At 42.1% G+C, this 20,042-nt stretch overlaps 1 protein-coding gene across 8 annotated transcripts in view; it reads left to right on the forward strand.

Annotated features, from left to right (window-relative positions):
* Positions 1–20,042, forward strand: part of PDE11A (phosphodiesterase 11A) — a 162,191-nt gene that overhangs the window by 86,534 nt on the left and 55,615 nt on the right. For all 8 annotated transcript variants that reach the window (XR_013991157.1, XM_081023757.1, XM_081023758.1 and 5 more), the window contains 2 exons: positions 14,339–14,485; positions 14,596–14,703. Coding sequence is in view for 7 of the 8 variants with exons in the window: in XM_081023757.1 (XP_080879883.1) it covers positions 14,339–14,485; positions 14,596–14,703 (255 nt within the window). In the remaining variant the exon portion in view is untranslated. The remainder of the gene's footprint in view (positions 1–14,338; positions 14,486–14,595; positions 14,704–20,042) is intronic.

The following is a 20,042-nucleotide window of genomic DNA, read 5'->3' on the forward strand; positions in this document are numbered from 1 at the left end:
CAGGTGAAGAAGAGGGCAGGGCCTTGGCAACTTTAATAGCTGTGTAGGAGGAGGAAATTTAAGCATGACATTCCCCTTTGCAGGTATTTAATGGTGCCAGAGTTCTCTTCCCCTTTTCACCTGGCCATTCTACATCCCAAGCCTATTTTCTTATCGGGGGACAGGGGAACCCTCCAGTAAACAGCAGTGATATATATTTTTTCATAAATGTGTGCGTGTGTGTGTACACACAGCATGGCCCAAAAGTAGGTATACTGCTTTAGAAACCACTTTTCTTCTTCTTGACTGTTCTTTGATTTAACTGTATTCTACTTCTACAGGTGACCATGTACATCCTATATGCATCCTTTATTTCCTCCAAAGAGCAGACAGTGGAGTAAAGTACATAGGATTGCCTATGGTTTTAATCACATTTTTATTTCAAGCAGTTGTTTGGTATTGGATGCTGCTCTTAGCTATCCTCTGCCCCTCCGTCGCCGGTTTTAATTCTGCTGATTTGACTTGTCATCTTTTTGCACTGAGGCCTTTTTTAAATGGATCCTTGGTGGTTAGAGCGAGCCGCTTTTGCAATATCGTCTGCTGGCATGGTTTGGATTCAGATAGCATCTGCTATCTGACCGTGGGGTTTGCAGATATTGCTGATCAGTGAGGTGTGGGGGCAAGTGGCTGCGGCTTGGGGGAAACTGCCTTGTGGGCCAAACTGGGACCTGCGACAGGCCAGAAGTCCCCCACTCCTAGGTTAGAGTACTGGATGCGACCTGACTAGATTTCCATTTAGCTACAGGGCTCACTGATCTTGGGCCAGTCCAAACATATTATCTATTCCAACCCCCTGCAATGCAGGAATCTTTCGCCCAACATGGGGCTCGAACCCACAGTTTCTAGCTCTCCCCTAGCACAGATGACAACCCAGTCCTAGCAAGTAAGCAGTGCAACTTACTTCCCAGTAAATGTGCATAATATCTCAGTGTGTTACAGCAAGATCCCATTTCCCTGTTTTGCTCCAGGAACCAAAATCTGTTTGGCTAGTCCTGTGATGCAGTGCATTCTGCAGAGTGTGTTGCCTTCAGCTCAGAGGAGCAAACAGCCAGCCCCATAGAGGATGCGTAAAATGTTAACAGTTGCTGAAAAATATGTCTTGATGGTCTTTTCACGCAAGGGGGTAAATGCCTCACCATGAGGGAAAGAGAGAGGATGATGGAAGCAGTCATCCAGTCCAAACCACTGCCCATTCAGCAGGACCACCCACACACCTGCCACCCTCGCAGCTGAGCCCATGCGATCCAGACTACAGTGTGACGCTGGCAAAGAACGGGCATATGGCAATAGGTGTTGCCAGAGCAATAGCTACGTATGACTCCCATCTGCTGAACTGCTTTGTATGCATGCATAGATAAAAGAAACTTTTCATTGTAACCTGACTAACTTGCATTCCATGACTGATCCTTCAACACACACACACCAAACACACCTTTTGAATTTTAGTGGTGATTCTAGGGTGTAGCTTAAAAGCACTGCTGCAGGTGTATAAACTGTTAGGCTTGCCTGAAGGCTCTCTTTACATTGCAACCTATACAAATGGTAGCTGAAGCCAGGATTATTACTGTTTTCTTGAAAGAGTTGAGTAAAGTGAGAGAAGAGCAGTGAAATCATAGGCATGCCTACTCAGGTGTAAACCCCATTTAGTTCAATGGGACTTAACTCCCAGTTTTGCAATCTCAGGGAACTTAACTATAATTGTTACCTGAGTGCTCACTGGAAGGACAGATCGTGAAGCTGAGGCTCCAATCCCTTGGCCACCTCATGAGAAAAAAAGACTCCCTGGAAAAGACCCTGATGTTGGGAAAGATCAGCACAAGGAGAAGGGGACGACAGAGGAAGAGATGGTTGGACAGTGTTCTCGAAGCTACCAGCGTGAGTTTGACCAAACTGTGGGAGGCAGTGGAAGACGAGTGCCTGGGGTGCTCTGGTCCATGGATCACGAAGAGGCGGACACGACTAAACGACTAAACAACAACAAGTATGTGGCTGAAAAAGCATTTCTCCTGTGCCACCTAAAACTCTTGAAGGTCACAATCTGTCCCAGAGTGAACAGCAGCAGAGTCTGCCATCCTATCTGCCTGAGGCAGAAAGGGAACAAAGGAAGAACAAGGTAGTTCACAGTATACCTGTTGTAATTAGTATAGGGGTAAGCTGGGAATTTGTCTGCTCATTGAGCAGAGGAGACCCACCAGTGGGTCCAGCGGTCAAAAAAGGCAGTTCCCACACTTGCTGTAGAGAGGGAAGTGAGGGGTGGATGGGGCTCAGCCACCTGGGAATGAAGAAGAAGAAGAAGGGTTTGGATTTGATATCCCACTTTATCACTACCCTAAGGTGTCTCAAAGCGGCCAACATTCTCCTTTCCCTTCCTCCCCCACAACAAACACTCTGTGAGGTGAGTGGGGCTGAGAGACTTCAAAGAAGTGTGACTAGTTCACGGTCACCCAGCAGCTGCATGTGGAAGAGCGGGGACGCGAACCTGGTTCACCAGATTACGAGTCTACCGCTCTTAACCACTGCACCACACTGGCTCTCATGTAGCCCATCTAGGATGGGGAAGATTCTGATCTTAAACCTCTGCTGCCTTGCAAGATATCTTCGGAAGAAGAAAAGCCTAAGGCGTAAATCCTACACAAATCCAGAGTGGAGTCCCTAAGATGGTTGGGTGGCACCTCCTTGTACGCCTCCTTCTGGCAACTGCTGCAGCCAAGCTGGTGCCAAACGTATTGCTCTGCTTTCTTTGGGCCACATAATGAGGCTGAGAGCTGGGTGGGGAGGTTCATCTGGGCTTCCAGATGACCTCCATACATGCTGCCCAGGCTTGCACCTCGGGGAGGTCACTTCGGTGCTGTTAAGACAGCGGTTTGACTTCACCTCCAGAGGTGCACCTGATGGTCTCTCAAGATGGACAGATGTCAACCAAGCAAGGGATTTAAAGAGTCCTTTGTCCGTGATTTGGAATGACTGAATAATGTTGCTTGATTCGCATTGTGGAGAAGATTAAAAGAGCTCTTTCCCTGTATCTTCCTGATTTGTACAGGAATGAGTCGGTGGGCTGAGCCAATGTTGATGACTTTGCAGACATGAGCGTAGAAAGGATTTTTGTGGGGGGCGGGGCAGAACCAACATGATTGGTCAGTTAGTTAACTATTTCTATCGTTTTACTTAATTGATGAGGGGGAAGCTGCCCCCTGCTCCCCCCCTTGGCTATGCCCATGTTTACAGACCTAAAATTCTGTGGAGGAATCCACAGCAGTTAAACCAGTATAAATAAACAAAACCAGTATAAATTTGTAGTGTAGATGGGGCCTGGGGTGTGCTGGTTTTCTTCCATGTTACTGGCACAAACGTGGCTTTTACTTCAAGCAATGAGTATTCGTTCCTATTGTCTCTCCTCCTACCTTTCCAAATACAGTGGTACCTCGGGTTACATACACTTCAGGTTACAGACTCCGCTAACCCAGAAATATTACCTTGGGTTAAGAACTTTGCTTCAGGATGAGAACAGAAATTGTGCTCTGGTGGCGCAGCAGAAGCAGGAGGCCCCATTAGCTAAAGTGGTGCTTCAGGTTAAGAACAGTTTCAGGTTAAGAACAGACCTCCAGAACGAATTAAGTTCTTAACCCGAGGTACCACTGTAGTGAGAAAAACCTGACATTTCTGTTTGAATCGCAGCAGATGTTGCTGGTAAAATATTAAAAGGTCTATATGCATGTCTGGTAAACATGGATTTGTGTGTGTGTGTGTGTGAGAGAGAGAGAGAGAGAGAGAGAGAGAGATTCTGGTTCAGATTCTCTGTAACATTTAATTCATGCAAAAAAAAAAAAAAAATTGCAGGAGCAGCCAAGGTCGGCAATGCCTCCTGCTGTAAGTGCTTGTGGCACATTTGAAGCTGCATGAGGGCAATGTTAATTGATGTGCTCTGAATACATGTAATTTGCTTTTTCTGGCTCAGTTGTTCCTGATACCATAGTGCCTGTTTGGTCGCTGAGGTGGCTTTTAAAGCCAGAGCTGCACAGCAGGGGAAGGGCTGAGCAGGGGTGGGGTGTGTGTAGAGAAGATACAATTCCATTACTAAAAGTATTCTTGTCTGCAGAGGACAAGCAGAGAGCGCACTGCCTCTGAAGCTTCTCTGCTCTCCTTTGTTTCCAGAGCTGTAGCCGTTTGTTGCACAGGTTGAGCAGAGCTGAAACCAAGATAACTGTTCAGCTGAGAAAGCTGTTTGTTTTTCACTTCCAAATAAAGACAGGCTTCCAAATAATGTGGGGAAAATAATGGGTGATGAATGGCGTCAGGAGACGTTTACATTCCTGTCTTCCCTTCTTTCTGGAAAAGGCTGTTTGAAGGACGATTTTCTCTTTCCCTTTGAAGTTTTATGTGGTATCTAAAACATGGATGTACCAAATTTCCCTTCTTTCATGGATGCTGTTGGCCTCAACAGATAATCCTCCATTATAATAAACACAAACTGCAATATGGAATATAATTCTTTTAAGTCGAAATTTTTCTTCTTAATGATTTGTACTTGCATGGCTTGTGCAATCTATATACCTCAACCCTCTCTTTAACTTGCTTTGTGCTTCATTATTCAATCATAATAATAATAAATAATAATAATATGAAAGTAACCTTATTAAATAGGTATTAACCTTTACATAGTGTACCTTACTTCACATAATATCTCTCCTCCATGCTATTGGAGATTGTTTAAAAAAACAGCACTGAATTTGCACTTTGTTATTCAGCTGGCTGTATCAATACACGCACTCTTTCACCACCCAAAAACCAGATATTGCACTTTTGGCTGCATAGAAATCCCATAGAAGTGCAGCTTTTTCTCTTCTCTCACTCCAAAACTGTGTTCACACTCCTGTTTGAGGTGCGTTCACTGTGTTCCTTCCAGTGCTGGGTTTTGAATCCATGTTCCCATGATGCATATCTATCCTGTACTTCGTTATAAGATATTACTGTTTGATATGTTGTTTCTCAAAGAAGCTTCAAACCAGTTAGAGCCCTTAAGCCATTCCTAATTTTTTGTGAGAACACATTTTCATAGGGTAAAAACTGTTAGGATATTTCCGTTCCACCTTAAAAGGGAGCAGGCTTTGTGAGTCACAGAGTCTGCGTATTTCCTGTTCACAGGAAGTTTATGCTTTTGTCTTTGCTTTCGTTTTCTCTCTGTGTCTGAGACACTGAAGCAGGCAGTCATGTTTTTTCTTTGTTCTGACCAACGCTGAATAAACTTGTAAATATGCTCTCCTGAGTGCATCTTTTGCTATGCGAACTCTGCTGATAGAGCGTGCATCAGCTCTGGAATGTGGCAAGCTATTTCTGGAGCTCGTGTCGCTAATTGCTGATATTGTATCTACGGGAGATCGATGGATCGTCCGGAGGCGAAGTGGAGTCATGATGGACTTTGTCTCCCTGGCAGTATCCCAACAAAAACTTCCCTCCCCTTGCATAAACATTCCCCCCCCCATGTGCACACAAACAGAAATGAATCTGACAATAATGAAGCCATGCTGATGAGAGCAGCTAGAAGGAGAAGAGTTGTGAAATGCACACACAGAAAGAAAGAAAGAAAGAAAGAAAGAAAGAAAGAGCAATGAGATGGTGAAAACAACACAAACACAGCCCAAGCTTGGATAGTCAGTGGTGCATGGAAGAAGGGAGTGAACGTTGAGGGTTATTCCTTAACATTAATCATAGTCACGAGAAGGAAATACAGATTGGACAAGGAAATAGGTGAATAGTGGTTTGGAACGCCAGAGGACAATGAGGAATAAATCCAAAAGAAAGTAAAACAGAGATGAATGCTGGTATGAACATATACCCTTAGCAAGGAAGACATTATGTTACTGAAGAAGAGGAATAGGCTCTTCGCCTAGACCTGGGACAGACAAACTGACAGCTTGCACAGATCAGAGCGAAGTGGTGCAAAACAGATGTTCCCACAAATTATGTCCACCAATTCCCACTTCCTCTACACAGAAAATAAGGTGGTGCTCACCATTTCACACAAATGAAAATATTGATGATTCATTCTGGATATTATTTTTTTTTTAAAAAAGGTTGGGATTTTTATGGGAGAATAAAAAGCTAGTTTTTGAGTATGTTATTCTGGAATAGCAGCTGAATAATGAAGACGTCATGTGGAAACATGCCCCCCCCCAACCCCAACCCAACCCAGCAACTATGTTAATATAATAATAAGTAAGTGTGAACCTGGTTCTGGTTGATGGACTTTGGGATTCTTGTAACAAACCAAAGCAGATCCTGCAAGCTTAAAATATGCCTAACCCTGCCTTATTCTATTCCCTTTTACTCCAAATCACTATATGTTTCCTGCCCCTTAATTTATCTAAAGCAATAAATGTTCAGTTGAAATAATAATAATAATAATAAATTTTATTTATATCCCGCCCTCCCCAGCCGAAGCCGGGCTCAGGGTGGCTAACAACGATAAAGCACTCTTATTTTACACAATGGACTACATTCATTGGACTACATTGTAGGGCCTTCTTGGTACTAGCACCCGCCCCATGGAATGCCCTCCCATCAGATGTCAAGGAAATAAACAACTATCTGACTTTTGGAAGACATCTGAAGGCAGCCCTGTAGGGGGAAATTTTTAATGTTCAATGTTTTACTCTGCTTTATGTGTTTAATTTGTTGGAAGCTGCCCAGAATGACTGGGGCAACCCAGTTAGATGGGTGGCATGTAAATAATAAATTATTAGTAGTTAGTAGTATTACAAGGTGCTCACAAATTCAGAAACCTGGATTTGACAAAACCAGCAGCGTGCTGATCTATGTGATGAATGAAAAGATAAATGCTTACAGAAGGTACAAGAAAACAAACACGAGTTCTGTACTGAAGCAGATTAGAAGCTAGGTATGATCTCCCATTTATTCCGTTCCCCATTTGCTCATTTTACTTCAGGTTGTCTTAGGAAGTTTCCTTTAGAGACTAATGTCCTACTTCTGCCACGGCAGATCTATCACGAGGAGTTGCTGATTCAGCATTGTGAAGGGCAGAGAGACGCCATCAGTCAGCAGGACACAGTAACAGATGGAGGCCTTTAAAACTAAGTTTGCTCTGGGTCTTAAGGTATCCCTTGGCTGAAACAATTAGATACAGATTCCCTTCATAGAGAGAGAGAGAGAGAGAGAGAGAGAGAGAGAGAGAGAGAGAGACATAAACATGTGTGCCTTTTAAATCGAATCTAGTACATCAAGCCTGAGATGGAAACAAGAAGCGTTTGACTCCTAATTGCAATATTTCACAACAAACAAGCAAAAACAATAATGTGTTTAGATTGTGTGTGTTGTGACTAGCCATGCCTCTTACTAAAAGCAGCTGTGAATTGGATTGCGACTACAACATTCTTGTATGTGGGCTGAATCCTGTGTTATTTTTCGGCTGGAAAACCATCAGACACACTCATGCCCTTGTTTATCCCAATACAACAATTTATTGGGTTTTACAATAGAAATAAACATAATAAACAATATAACATTTGTCTTAACATAGTTTCACATTTTCTTTGGACTTCCTCACATCTCCCGCTCCCACTTTCATCGTTATAACATTTTGTCAGCAATTTATCATCTTATTTAGATTCTTATATCCCTTCTATGTTTCATAATCTTATAGTTCTCGAAAGGAGTTAAATTTTCACAGTCTTACTTATTTTCTTAAAAAACTTCTAAGTTTAGTGGTGCTCAGTTATTTTGGTCTAGCATCTTATTTAGCATTCACTCAAATTACAATGTTTTTGTAAATAATTCTTAAATTTCTTCCAGTCCTCCTCAATCCTCTCTTCTCCCAGGTCACGAATTCTGCCGGTCATTTCGGCCAGCTCCATGTAGTCTATCAGTTGCATCTGCCATTCTTCCAGTGTGGGTAGATCTTGAGTTTTCCAGTATTTTGCGAGAAGTATCCTTGCTGCTGTTGTTGCATACATAAAAAATGTCTGGTCCTTCTTTACCACCCCTTGGCCGACAATACCCAAAAGGAAAGCCTCTGGTTTCTTAGTGAAGGTATATTTAAATACTTTTTTCAATTCATTATAAATCATTTCCCAGAACGCCTTCACTTTAGGGCAAGTCCACCAGAGGTGGAAGAATGTTCCCTCACACTCGTTACATTTCCAACACTTATTATCAGACAGGTGGTAAATTTTTGCAAGTTTGACTGGGGTCATATACCATCTATAAATCATTTTCATTACATTTTCTTTCAGAGCGTTACATGCAGTAAATTTCAATCCATTACTCCACAACCTTTCCCAGTCCTCAAACATGATATTATACCCAATGTCCTGTGCCCACCTTATCATAGCCGATTTAACCGTTTCATCTTGTGTATTCCATTTCAACAGCAAGTTATACATCCTTGAAAGTACCTTAATCTTTGGTTCTAACAATTCTGTTTCTAGTTTCGATTTCTCCACCTGGAACCCTAGTTTCTTATCATTTTTAAAAACTTCTTTAATCTGAGCGTAATGTAACCAATCTCGCACTTTGTCTTTCATTTTCTCCAAACTCTGCAATTTCCAATTATCTCCATCCTTTTCTAGTATTTCCCAATATTTTGGCCATTTAGCCTCCATATTGGGTCTTTTTCGGGCCTTAGCTTCCAGAGGTGAAAGCCACCTTGGTGTTTTATTTTCCAGCAAGTCTTTATATTTTGTCCAGACATTAAACAGTGATTTTCTGACAATATGGTTCTTGAAGGCCTTATTTGCTTTAACCTTGTCATACCATAAATATACATGCCATCCAAAAGGTTGTTTATCCCAATACAGTGGTGCCTCTGGATACGAACAGGATCTGTTCTGGACCCCCGTTCGCATCCTGAAGTAAATGTAAGACGCAACTGTGTGTTGCGTTTCTCCGCTTCTGTGCATGCGCGTGACGTCATTTTGAGCGTCTGCGTGAGCGGCGAAACCCAGAAGTAACGCACTCCGTTACTTCCCGGTTGCCGCGGAGCGCAACCCAAAAATATTCATCCTGAAGCTACTTCAACCCGAGGTATGACTATATAAAACCAAAGCTGGACAAATCAAAGGTGTTTTTTTTTTGGGGGGGGGGTTCAGTAGGAAGATGACCCAGGGGCAAGATCTATCTACCCAACGGATCCACTACAGATTTGGGGACCTGTTTTCTGTAAAAAGTCGATGCTGTCATCATTAGTGGAGTGCAATGGACACCGTAGGCCCAGCTACATCATGATGCTACAATGTGGTAGCTAGGCAATGTCCAAGACTGACAGTGTAACTGTGAACAAGCAGTGACTGACACACTGAACAAAACCTAGGGATCATAGTGTGTCATTTGATAAAGGTTCCTTCCCAGTATCCGGCGGTTGTTAGAAAAAGGAGAATTCCGTGTTATGGATTACAGTTGTACCTTGGATCCTAAACGCCTTGGTACTCAGACATTTTGGCTCCTGAACTCCACAAACCTGGAAGTGACTGTTTCGGTTTGTGAACTATTTTTGGAAGTCAAACCGTGGAATGGGCTTCCGATTGGCTGCAGAAGTTTCCTACACCGAATCAGAAGCCGCACATTGGTTTCCAAACGTTTTGGAAGTTGAACGGACTTCCGGAACGGATTCCATTTGACTTCCTTAGGTACGACTGTATGAGGAAAGGGACTGAAAATACAAATCTGTCGTGTGACCACACTTGTAATACTGTGTACAGTTCCAGTCACCTCAGCTAAAAAAGCGGTGTCGTAGCTATGGGGGAAGCTAGCCAAGGTTGTTGTTTTTGTCCCAGGTGAAACCTCCAGAGGGACGCCATTGAGACTTCTCGCCTGTGGGTGTGTACACAAATGCGTGTGAGTGGTGCCAAACTGGGTCTTTGATCTGGGTGGAATAAAGCCTAGTTTCGCCCCTACAAAAAGGATATTGTGCTACCAGTATATAAAATTATGTGCTGAGCAGATAAGGTTTTTCTCCCTCAGAATGTTAGTACCTTGGGGCATCTGTTGTTGGAAGATCTGTGTCATACCTTCTCAGCTCAGTCTTCCTTGCCTTCTTCACTGCATTCAACCAGTGCCACCTGTGCAGTATTCTTGCTTCTGCTTCAGTGGGCTCCTAAGTGAGCTTTGCGCTGGATGTAGACTGATCCTTCAGCTCTGCCACAGGTTTCCTGGGCAAACTTAAGTCACTCAGCCTCTCTGAGCCTCATTTTCGGCATTTTAAAGATAATGATGAAGATATCAGGAACATCAGGGAAGTTGTTCACTTACATATTAGTAAGACCGTAATTTTGACCTTGCTTGTATTCATTTTTAGTTTTGCTTCATTCTTAGAATGAAGTTTTACTTCATTCTTAGAATGAAGTTTTACTTCATTCATAGATATTGCACTTAGTGCTTGCTACCCTTCCTTCCTTCCTTCCTTCCTTCCTTCCTTCCTTCCTTCCTTCCTTCTCAAATACAGCTGCTGAGTTTGAAGCAGAGAGTGTTAGTGTTATTATTTATTAGCCCCTTTTTTTGCCACAGGCAACTCAAAGCAACTTACAACTTACCAAGCAACTTACATCTTATTTCTTCAGGCCTAAAAGGCTGTGTTTTGATTTTGTGGAGAAAAGCAGCTGCTGCCCCTTTCTCTGCCTGGGGAAATGGCCACAACATTACATGGGAGATGGAGTATTGAGGGGTAGTAAGCATTGGGCTGGTTAGGGCTCTCTATTCCAGGGATGCTGGAGCCTGTGGACCTCCATATGTTGCTGCACTAGAATTTGCATCATCCCTGACTGTTAGCTACAGTGGTGCTGCTGGCGCTAAGGGGAAGTCAGAATCCAACGATGTCTAGAGGACCTTAGGGTACCAGCTCTGCTTTCTCTCTTCGGTTTCTCCAGTACTGTCAAACGTCAGGTGAAGGGAACACCCAGAGGAGGGCTTCCAAATAATATACAGTGGTACCTTGGTTTATGAACTTAATCCGTTCCGGAAGTCCATTCTGAAACCAAAGTGTCCTGAAACCAAGGCGTGCTTTCCCATAGCAGCGGGGGACTCGATTTACACTCAACAGGAAGCAGAACATGTTCTGCTTCCAAGGCAAAGTTCACAAACCAAAACACCTACTTCCGGGCTTGCAGCATTCTTAATCGAAGTTGTTCATAAACTGAGCTGTACTTAAACCAAGGTACCACTGTATTAGCAAGTGGTGAGGTTCTTGCAAGAGAAGGCAGCGTACACACACGCACAAAGATTTATGCATATGTATAAAATCCAGAAATCCGCCCCCCTGCATCATGTTTCATTCAGCCCCAAGTCTGTTTCCTTTGCTTTCTGTGGCATTTGACTGTGATTAACCATTACTGGATTGTGTCCAATATGTGTCTCCGCACAGAGCACAACAGAGATATATTGCAACCCTTCCCAGGGGTCCTGCAAAATATGGATCCTCTCTCCATCCCTCCTACCTGTCATAATGACAACTATTTTGTTAGTATACAAGATCCGAGAGCTAAAAACCTTTTTGAGTAGCTGGGACTTTAAGTATGCATTTTTAATAACATATATTAAGTTACTTTCCCCACCCCACCCCCGTGCTGTAATTTCTGTGATTTTCTTCTTTATAAAATTGCAATGCTTCACCTCAAATGTAGAATGACAATAGATGTTGTACACATATAATATTTCTCCTTTTCTGCATTATTCAAATTACTTTCCAACCTTTGTACATAATTCTGCCATTCCTTTTACTGCTGCTGTAAAGCAAATGGTTATTTTATACAAATGTTACCTCTTGGCTATTAATTCAGTGATTATTTTGGACTATGGCACTTTTTTTTAAACATAGGGTGGTAAAACCTCATAAATATAAAGCCTGTCATTAAAAAAAAAAGTCTTTGACTTGTTTTGTTCATCAGTTTATGATCAAATGGTTATATATTGTTATTTCTCCACCTGAAAAATCCTGATAGTTTATTCAAGCTACAGCACCAAGAAAATTCATACTTCCGATATGATCATTTTATTGCCTTTTTTTTTTTTTACCATACTTGTTGCCTCAGAGTAGCTCTGGACAGTACAAACAATCACTTCCAGTTACCTGCTCTGTATGCTTGGAAGTCAGTTGCCAGCACTTGTCCAGGAAAGTAGCACAGACCATATTCCCATCTACAGATTATTCAGTCTTCCTGGGTGGTTGCCCTCGCAGATATGACAAGCAAGCACTTCCAGCCAGCTGTGAAAGCAATGGCACGTGCTGGTTTTTAACTTTCGAATCTGTTGCCAGCCCTGATATGTAACTTTCAAAACTGCACTGCAGTCACATGGAGTTTCATACAACCCATGCCAGTGCAATACCCAAATATCTTCATGTGCGGATTTGCCAAGGGTGTGTTTGATGTGGCTTTGGAAAGACGAGCATTTTAAAGACTCTGAAATTCCCCTTCACCACTTAACTCCCAAGGTTTAGAATTGCCACTTTGTCTCGTAATCAAAACCACTAGAATGCCTATATTACGCAAATCCACTTGAAAAAACACGTAAACATAATAGGCTGCATAATAACAATTGTAAAGTTATTTACTGGAAACGACTTCTCAAAATTAGATACAGCTTCTCATAATGTCAAAATCAACATCGTGACATAACATATTAAAATGTAGCTTATTCAGTTGACCACCAAGTCCAGTGTCTACAAAATGCGATTCTTTTTTTTCAGTCCCGTAGTACATTCATTTCTAATTTCTTCATTTTCTCTTGTATTTTTCTATCTGACGTATTCCTTAGAAGAGTACCATGAAATAGTCTTGTAAGTGTCTAATGAAGATGATAAGGTTGGTAGACCTTATTTGACCAAGAATCTATCACGAATAGGTAAGGACAGTTAAGATTTATGTTTGTTTGTTTGTTTGTTTAAAAATTCTGGAAAATCAATAAAAAAAATTGGGGAAAAAAGAACGAATTTATCATGAATAGGATCCATGAAGCTGTTATATACAGTAACAAACTAAACACAGCTGATGAATCCCCTTGGGGCGAAACAGGGGAATATCCAGGAATCCTTGTCCTGTTTACCTGTGCCAGCATCTACCAGTGCCAGTTTCTTATGTCTACCAACCTTACCATTTTCATTAGACACTTACAAGACTGTTTCATGGTACTCTTCTAAGGAATACGTCAGATAGAAAAATACAAGAGAAGATGAAATTAGAAAGGAATCACATTTTGTACATACTGGACTTGGTGGCCAACTGAATAAGCTGCATTTTAATATGTTATGTCATGATGTTGATTTTGACATTATGAGAAGCTGTATCTAATTTTGAGAAGTAAAGGTAAAGGGACCCCTGACCATTAGGTCCACTCGTGGCCGACGCTGGGGTTGCGGCGCTCATCTCGCTTTATTGGCCGAGGGAGCCGGCGTACAGCTTCCAGGTCATGTGGCCAGCATGACTAAGCCGCTTCTGGCGAACCAGAGCAGTGCACGGAAACGCCGTTTACCTTCCTGCCGGAGAGGTACCTATTTATCTACTTGCACTTTGACATGCTTTCAGACTGCTAGGTTGGCAGGAGCAGGGACCGAGCAACAGGAGCTCACCCCGTCACGGGGATTCGAACCGCCGACCTTCTGATCGGCAAGTCCTCGGCTCTGTGGTTTAACCCACAGCGCCACCCGTGTCCATTATTTTGAGAAGTAGTTTCTAGTAAATAACTTTACCATTGTTGTTATACAACCTATTACGTTTACGTGTTTTTTCAAGTTTGTCTTGTAATGCAAATCCATTGCAGCTGCTGTAGAGCTGACAGCTCTTGCAATGCTAGCTCAGGACTACTTTACACATGCCTTTTGTAGGGGGTGGAGCAGCATTCATAAAACATAACCTGTGAAGCAGGACATATTTATTCTGCTGAGCATATGTAGGTCATATACATACACAGCCATTTCTCCAAATGCTATTTCAGTGAAGTTTCTAGGCAGTCTCCATTTAAGTCATGGAGAACCTGTGGCCCTCCAGGGGTTGCTAGACTAAAACACCTGCCATCCCTCAGCATTGGCCATGCTGCAAGATGGAATGCAACAACATCTAGAGTACCACAGGTTTCCCACCCGAGATTTAACAGATTGGATCTTGTTGCAGTTTTGATACTAGAGGGATTGCACTTCCAGTTTGTAGTTTTCTCTCCCCAGATTTCCACCATACATTTTGCAGTTGCCATTTCTAGGTTGTCTAACTGGATTTTGGAAACATTTGTTGTAAGAAAGTGTGGCTAGAAAGAGCCTGAGCTGCACATGAGAAGTTTTCTCATTGTCTTTGGGTAATTCCAGGCAGCAAACATTCCACTTGTGTCAGAGCTTGGCATAGACAACATCCATTTTGACGACTTCTCCCTGGACACGGACGCCATGATAACGGCAGCCCTCCGGATGTTCATGGAGCTTGGAATGGTTCAGAAATTTAAAATTGACTATGAGGTAACCATCTGTTGTGCGAAGATAATCAGCGCTGCTTTGGTTTTGGCGGTGGTTGTGCCCATTTGTCCGTGTTAAGTGTCCCTGATGCGATTTGTACTTTTCCATTTCAGACGTTGTGTAGGTGGCTTTTGACAGTGAGGAAAAATTACCGAATGGTCCTGTACCACAACTGGAGGCACGCTTTCAATGTGTGCCAGCTCATGTTTGCCATGTTAACTGTGAGTATCTTGAGTCGCAGGCATCTTATGATACTATTCCACGTTGTTGTCCGAACATTTGTTTCCTCTTCCCCTTGCTAATACGGCATTAAAAAAAAAAATTGAGATGTAAGCGCCCAAGAGAATAAATTTGATACCTAATTTGGCAGCGCTTATTTGGCAACATTTGACAGGGTTTGAGCACTGTGAAAGAATGGAACCACAGATGGCAGTTGTATGATAATGACCTTATTGTTATAGAACCTGATCTTAAAAGAATGGGTTTTACACACACACACACATAGCCTAGAAGTCATTGCTTCATAAAATCCCCACTCTGCCAATGTTCCTGTAATCCAGAGAAAGTTCAGCGGGCTGGTCCCATTGAGGAAAGTAGGACTTGGGCATGTAACCATAGAATTTAAGATGCATGAATTTAAATGGGGCTGAAGATTTGCGCACTTTAATCCCCCAAAGAGCACTGAGCTGCTAATCAAGTACATGGTGAGAGATTGTAAGGAAGGACCAGGCAGCTGGCAAAGAAACTTCAGTGGGAATAGTAAAGTGAGCATTCCAGTTTATCCGAAACGGGAATCTTTAACTGGTAAGCTGCAGCTGCCAACAGGAGCCTTTATATTATGGTGGTGGGGAAACAGTTAAAGGATACAGGTAAACTGGACATTTCAGGTGAAGGAAAGAGGTTACAAAGGAGGGAAACCTGGGTTGAACTGGTTAAGAAGAGCTGCTAGGTTCAGGGGTTCAAGGATGTAATGGGAGGACAAGGGAGTATGCTATTTTAACATTTTATTCTAGGGTGCCAGAATTTCTTAGCGGTGGCAGGTGTTTACAACCAGCTTCATGAAGACAGGCGAACAATTTCCTTTGGCTTTGGGGAAGGCATAAGAAAATTTAACCAAGACACCGAGAATTATTACTTCCACATCACATTTATGCAAGGTGCTGATCACATACCTGCATTTTAAAACTTTTTTTTTTTAATGTAGACAAATTGCCAGCAGGGACACCTTGACAATATGAGGCCTCACTCACTGAATAAGTTTGGAGTTGATGGTCCTTCCCTGCTGTCAATTCCCCACTTCCCCTTAGACTTCCACATTTAATAAAACACACACATATACATCTGCACTTAGATCATGGCATTGTGCCCTCAGTGTGCTCATCTGTGCATTTTAAGCTGATCCATCATCATGTTTGACAACCTAGATAAATTATTTGAAGGTTTTCATTTTTATATTTCGTTGCTAAAGTTGCTACATAAAAATCAAAACCTGCTTGATAACTGTTCTGATGAATGCTTTCACATTTGTGCTGCCGCTTTTGCTCATAACAATACAGACCTTAATGCAAGACTTCCGCTAGGTGGAGCTCAAAGGCCAGAATTGTTTTAGGTTTCTTTCTGGAACTGGTGAGGTATGACAGCATGTTTTATCGTTTGATGAAACAGCTTCTTTTCATCTGGATTGAATAACTACCAAACAGCAGGATCAAATGGAATTGCAATTGTTTGGAAAGGGTCGGGTCTTTGTTGTTGTTGTTGTTTTGCTTTGATAGGGTTAAAATGTCTATCTCTTGGCTGTGGATCTGTGAATATCTGCACAGCCAATTGTCAAAACACTGCCAAATGCGAGCTATTTCCCACACAACTGTTTCCCACTTCTCAGCCTGCACTACTTATGTGTCAACTCTTAGAGCAAATTCACATGACCCTTACTTCTCTACAACAAGGCACTACCCCCCATTGGCAGAGAGTCATGGGGAATCTGTCATTGTGAATGGCTTGCTATGCAACAACCCTTCTCCCACCTTTGTAGGTTGCATGATGACCCCATTCATAAAAATGGATTACGCAGACATCCCTGTCATGAAATGGTTGCCTGAAGTTCACTAGAAGTCCCTGTGCAGTTGCAAGTGGTTGTATGAATTAGGCCTTAAAATGATTTTGTTGGAATGTCACTATGGTGGTACCTCGGTTTAAGAACAGCCCTGTGTACAAACTGTTCAGTTTACGACTCCGCAAAACGGGAAGTAGTTTCCCGGTTTGCGAACTTTACCTCGGTCTAAGAATAGAAGCCGAATGGTGGAAGGGCACCGGCAGCGGGAGGCCTCATTAGGGAAAGCGCGCCTCAGTTTAAGAACGGTTTTGGTTTAAGAATGGACTTACGGAATGGATTAAGTTTGTAAACCAAGGTCCCACTGTAGTTCTTAGTCAGATGTGAGACTCCAGAAGCGACTCTAGAATACGTGTGTATTTACGTATTCAACTAAGATACTTTTAGTTACGGGAATGACTTGTAGTGCTCCATCTTGATGGAAAAGAAACACCTAGTGCTGCAATAATACTGAGCGTTCAGTTTTAGGCACATTTGAAATCTTGTGCACACTTACCTGGGAGTCAACTGCAGTGAACACAGTGATACTTTTATCTCATTAAACGTGTACATGATGGAATTGAAAGTCTGCTTCTATTTAAACTTTTATCCTGACTTCACTGGTCACAGGTTTTGGTGGAATGTGTATAATAAACCATAGTTTAGTGGATCAGGGTCTTGCACAGCTGCGTTTCCTTCAAAATAAAACTATGCATACTTTCTGAAGTGCGAATAATGTGATGTGTTAGGCCTACTAGAGGACAGCAATAGCAGATAAAGTCTGTAGTTAAAGCCTTTGCCCTGAAAGCAACCTTAGGAAAGGCCTCGATTGGTATACAGATCACAGGCTACTCGCCATGAACAGAGAACAAATTCTGTTCCCTTCTGTATCTACTCTCATACTCTTTTGAGTCAATTCTCTTCCATATCCGCCAACATGATACATGCCAAAAAAAAGTATTATAGAGATATACACAAGACAGACTGGCTAGTCTAAAAGAGAAGGATTGACACTACTTGAATGTTAAGCACAGCAAACAAAGAAACCAAGGGTTGAACATTTCATTTGAGAGATTCCTGACCTTAAGCTCATTACAATAAAAAATAAATAAAAATGTAGTAGAAAATAGAAAATTAGGTTCATTGACAGACTGGTGCTGTTCTCCTTGGTTTCAACAAAGTCTGGAAATGTTTAAGGTCCCAAACAGATGTGGTAAGATCTCCCACCATTTTAATGTTAACTCAGAAGGAGCAGGTTGCCGGTGGGAATTGGATTAGAGCTGTGGTACTAGCCGTACTTCTGTCCCGCTTCACTGTTCTGAATCTTCACCAGCCCGGCTGCTGGTAGCTCCCTTTCAGAAGAAAGATGGGCACAGTATAGGCACTTGCATTTCACCTTCCAGGGTTAATAGAAGGTGTGTGTGGGGGGGGAGTTTCAAAGGGAATATTGTTCAGGGGAAGGGCTCTCCACCAGTGTTGCTACTCTGATCAAAATGGGAGCCCTCTTGTGGCTGCTTTTAAAATACAATGACACAACATCGGACAAGTCCAATCACAAGTATTTTGCCTGTCACAGCGACAGCATTGTGTGGCACACAGTATTGTGCAGTTCTGTCTGGTACACCAAGGGTGCATGTGCTTGCACTGTTCTACATCTGTGGGATTCTTTCAAGTGACTGGATCTGCTCCTTTTATCTTTTAATCTCATAGTTGACACACCTCTTCTACTGTCCACATTTATGCATTTGATGAAGTAGGTTCTGCCTACAAAATGCTCATGCAATGATAAGTGTATTGATTTTAAGGATTCTCTGGTGTTTTCCAGGCCCCTGCAACAGTTGGAGGTGGGGGGAAAGTTGAGCCCAGGACTTCAGAGGGCTAAGCCAAACAGGGGACCCTACCAGGGACTGGCAGCTTCTTCTCTTTTTTTCTTTTAGTTTATAACTTTATTCTAAAAAGAAATTCCTACCCTGGGCCTCAGACAAAGCTTCATGGGCCTGATGTTTTCTCTCAGCAGACTTAGCACAGTTGCGCTTCTGGCTAGTCAGCATTTAGAGTTGAAGATATGTTAAAAAGTGAAATTGAGACTAATATCATGTTGTCCAGAAGGGTTCGGAATGATTGTTCTAATGCTACCTAAACTTTTTCAAGTGTTCAGAATGGGATAATGACCTTAGCTGCTGGTGGGGCCAGAATTCAACGGAAGGATCCACCCCCCCCAACCTATGTATGTTTATTGAAATATCTGTAGAGCCCTTCAACCCTGCCCCCCCCCCCCATGTATAGCCATACACATGGAGAACCTCTATTGATGTTCTAATGAATGTGCATAGGGGAGGAACAGATCCTGCCACATTCCACTACATGCAACTATTATCAATCTTTTGAAAGCCTGAAGAAAGACTAGCAATTTGGTTGTTTGCAGTTAAAATAACCTAAATTGAACAGTATGTTTAATTACGCATAAAGTATACAGAGTATGCATCAGATTTCTGACAGTACCATTGAGTTTAAAAGTACAAGACCAAATGTAAAAGGCCAAAGGATAAATTTATATGTGACTGATACGCACATCATATAATGTTGTTCTAGAAGAATCACTTTTCCCTTTGCAGTTTGTACTCATAAATGGCCATTCCATTAGCATTGTTCCTACGTGTGGTAATGATGTAAGTAAACTCCAGAACAACAGACACTTTAAGTAAAGAGACCTTGAAATAGAAGCACATATTTTGCCATTCTGTTCATTTTTCTTCCTAAGCATTACATATCTTATGGAATGTAATAATCTTATACAACTTACTGGTAATGTGTGGGGGGGACATGTATATTATTATCTTAGATTTTATAGTAATACTGTCAATGAGGTTATGCTGAAGAGCTGCAGTTCAGCACTTTTATTACTGGCTATTACAGTAAACACACTGACACGTTATTTGGTTTTTATTTATTTATATATCCTTAAACGTGGATCTTACATGTTTAAAAACGATGTTCGGGATGTCAGTGTGGTCAAGTTCAGAGAGACAGAAGGGTAATGAATAATAGATAGCAAGGGAGAAAAGAATGTGTGTTTCTTTTTAATGAATTAATACTTCCTCCTACTAATACTTCTTCCTACTTCCTACTAAGTACATTACATGATACTGGGCACCTAACCTAGGCTCTACTCAGACAGCACTTTATTCTGTTTCCTCTCAAGTTTCCTTCCCTGATAATTTTTGTGGTTTTTTGATGTGATCTTTCACACAACATAAACGCCCCTCCTGGAAATCTAGTGGACTCTAACTGAACTTTTGCACTCATTTCCAAGTTAATTGCTTCCAGAAAATAAATGTTTGCAACCCTGTTAACCTGGAAAATTGTGGGAGTTTTGCAGCGTAATTTCCCCACACTTTTCATGGATCATGTCGCCCCCACTCACATGATGTAATTTGGGGTGGTATTCTGGCATACTGTTCTTTCCTGCTG

Source organism: Podarcis pityusensis, assembly GCF_964106645.2.
Source record: "Podarcis pityusensis genome assembly, chromosome: 1".
NCBI classification, from domain to species: Eukaryota; Metazoa; Chordata; class Lepidosauria; order Squamata; family Lacertidae; genus Podarcis; species Podarcis pityusensis.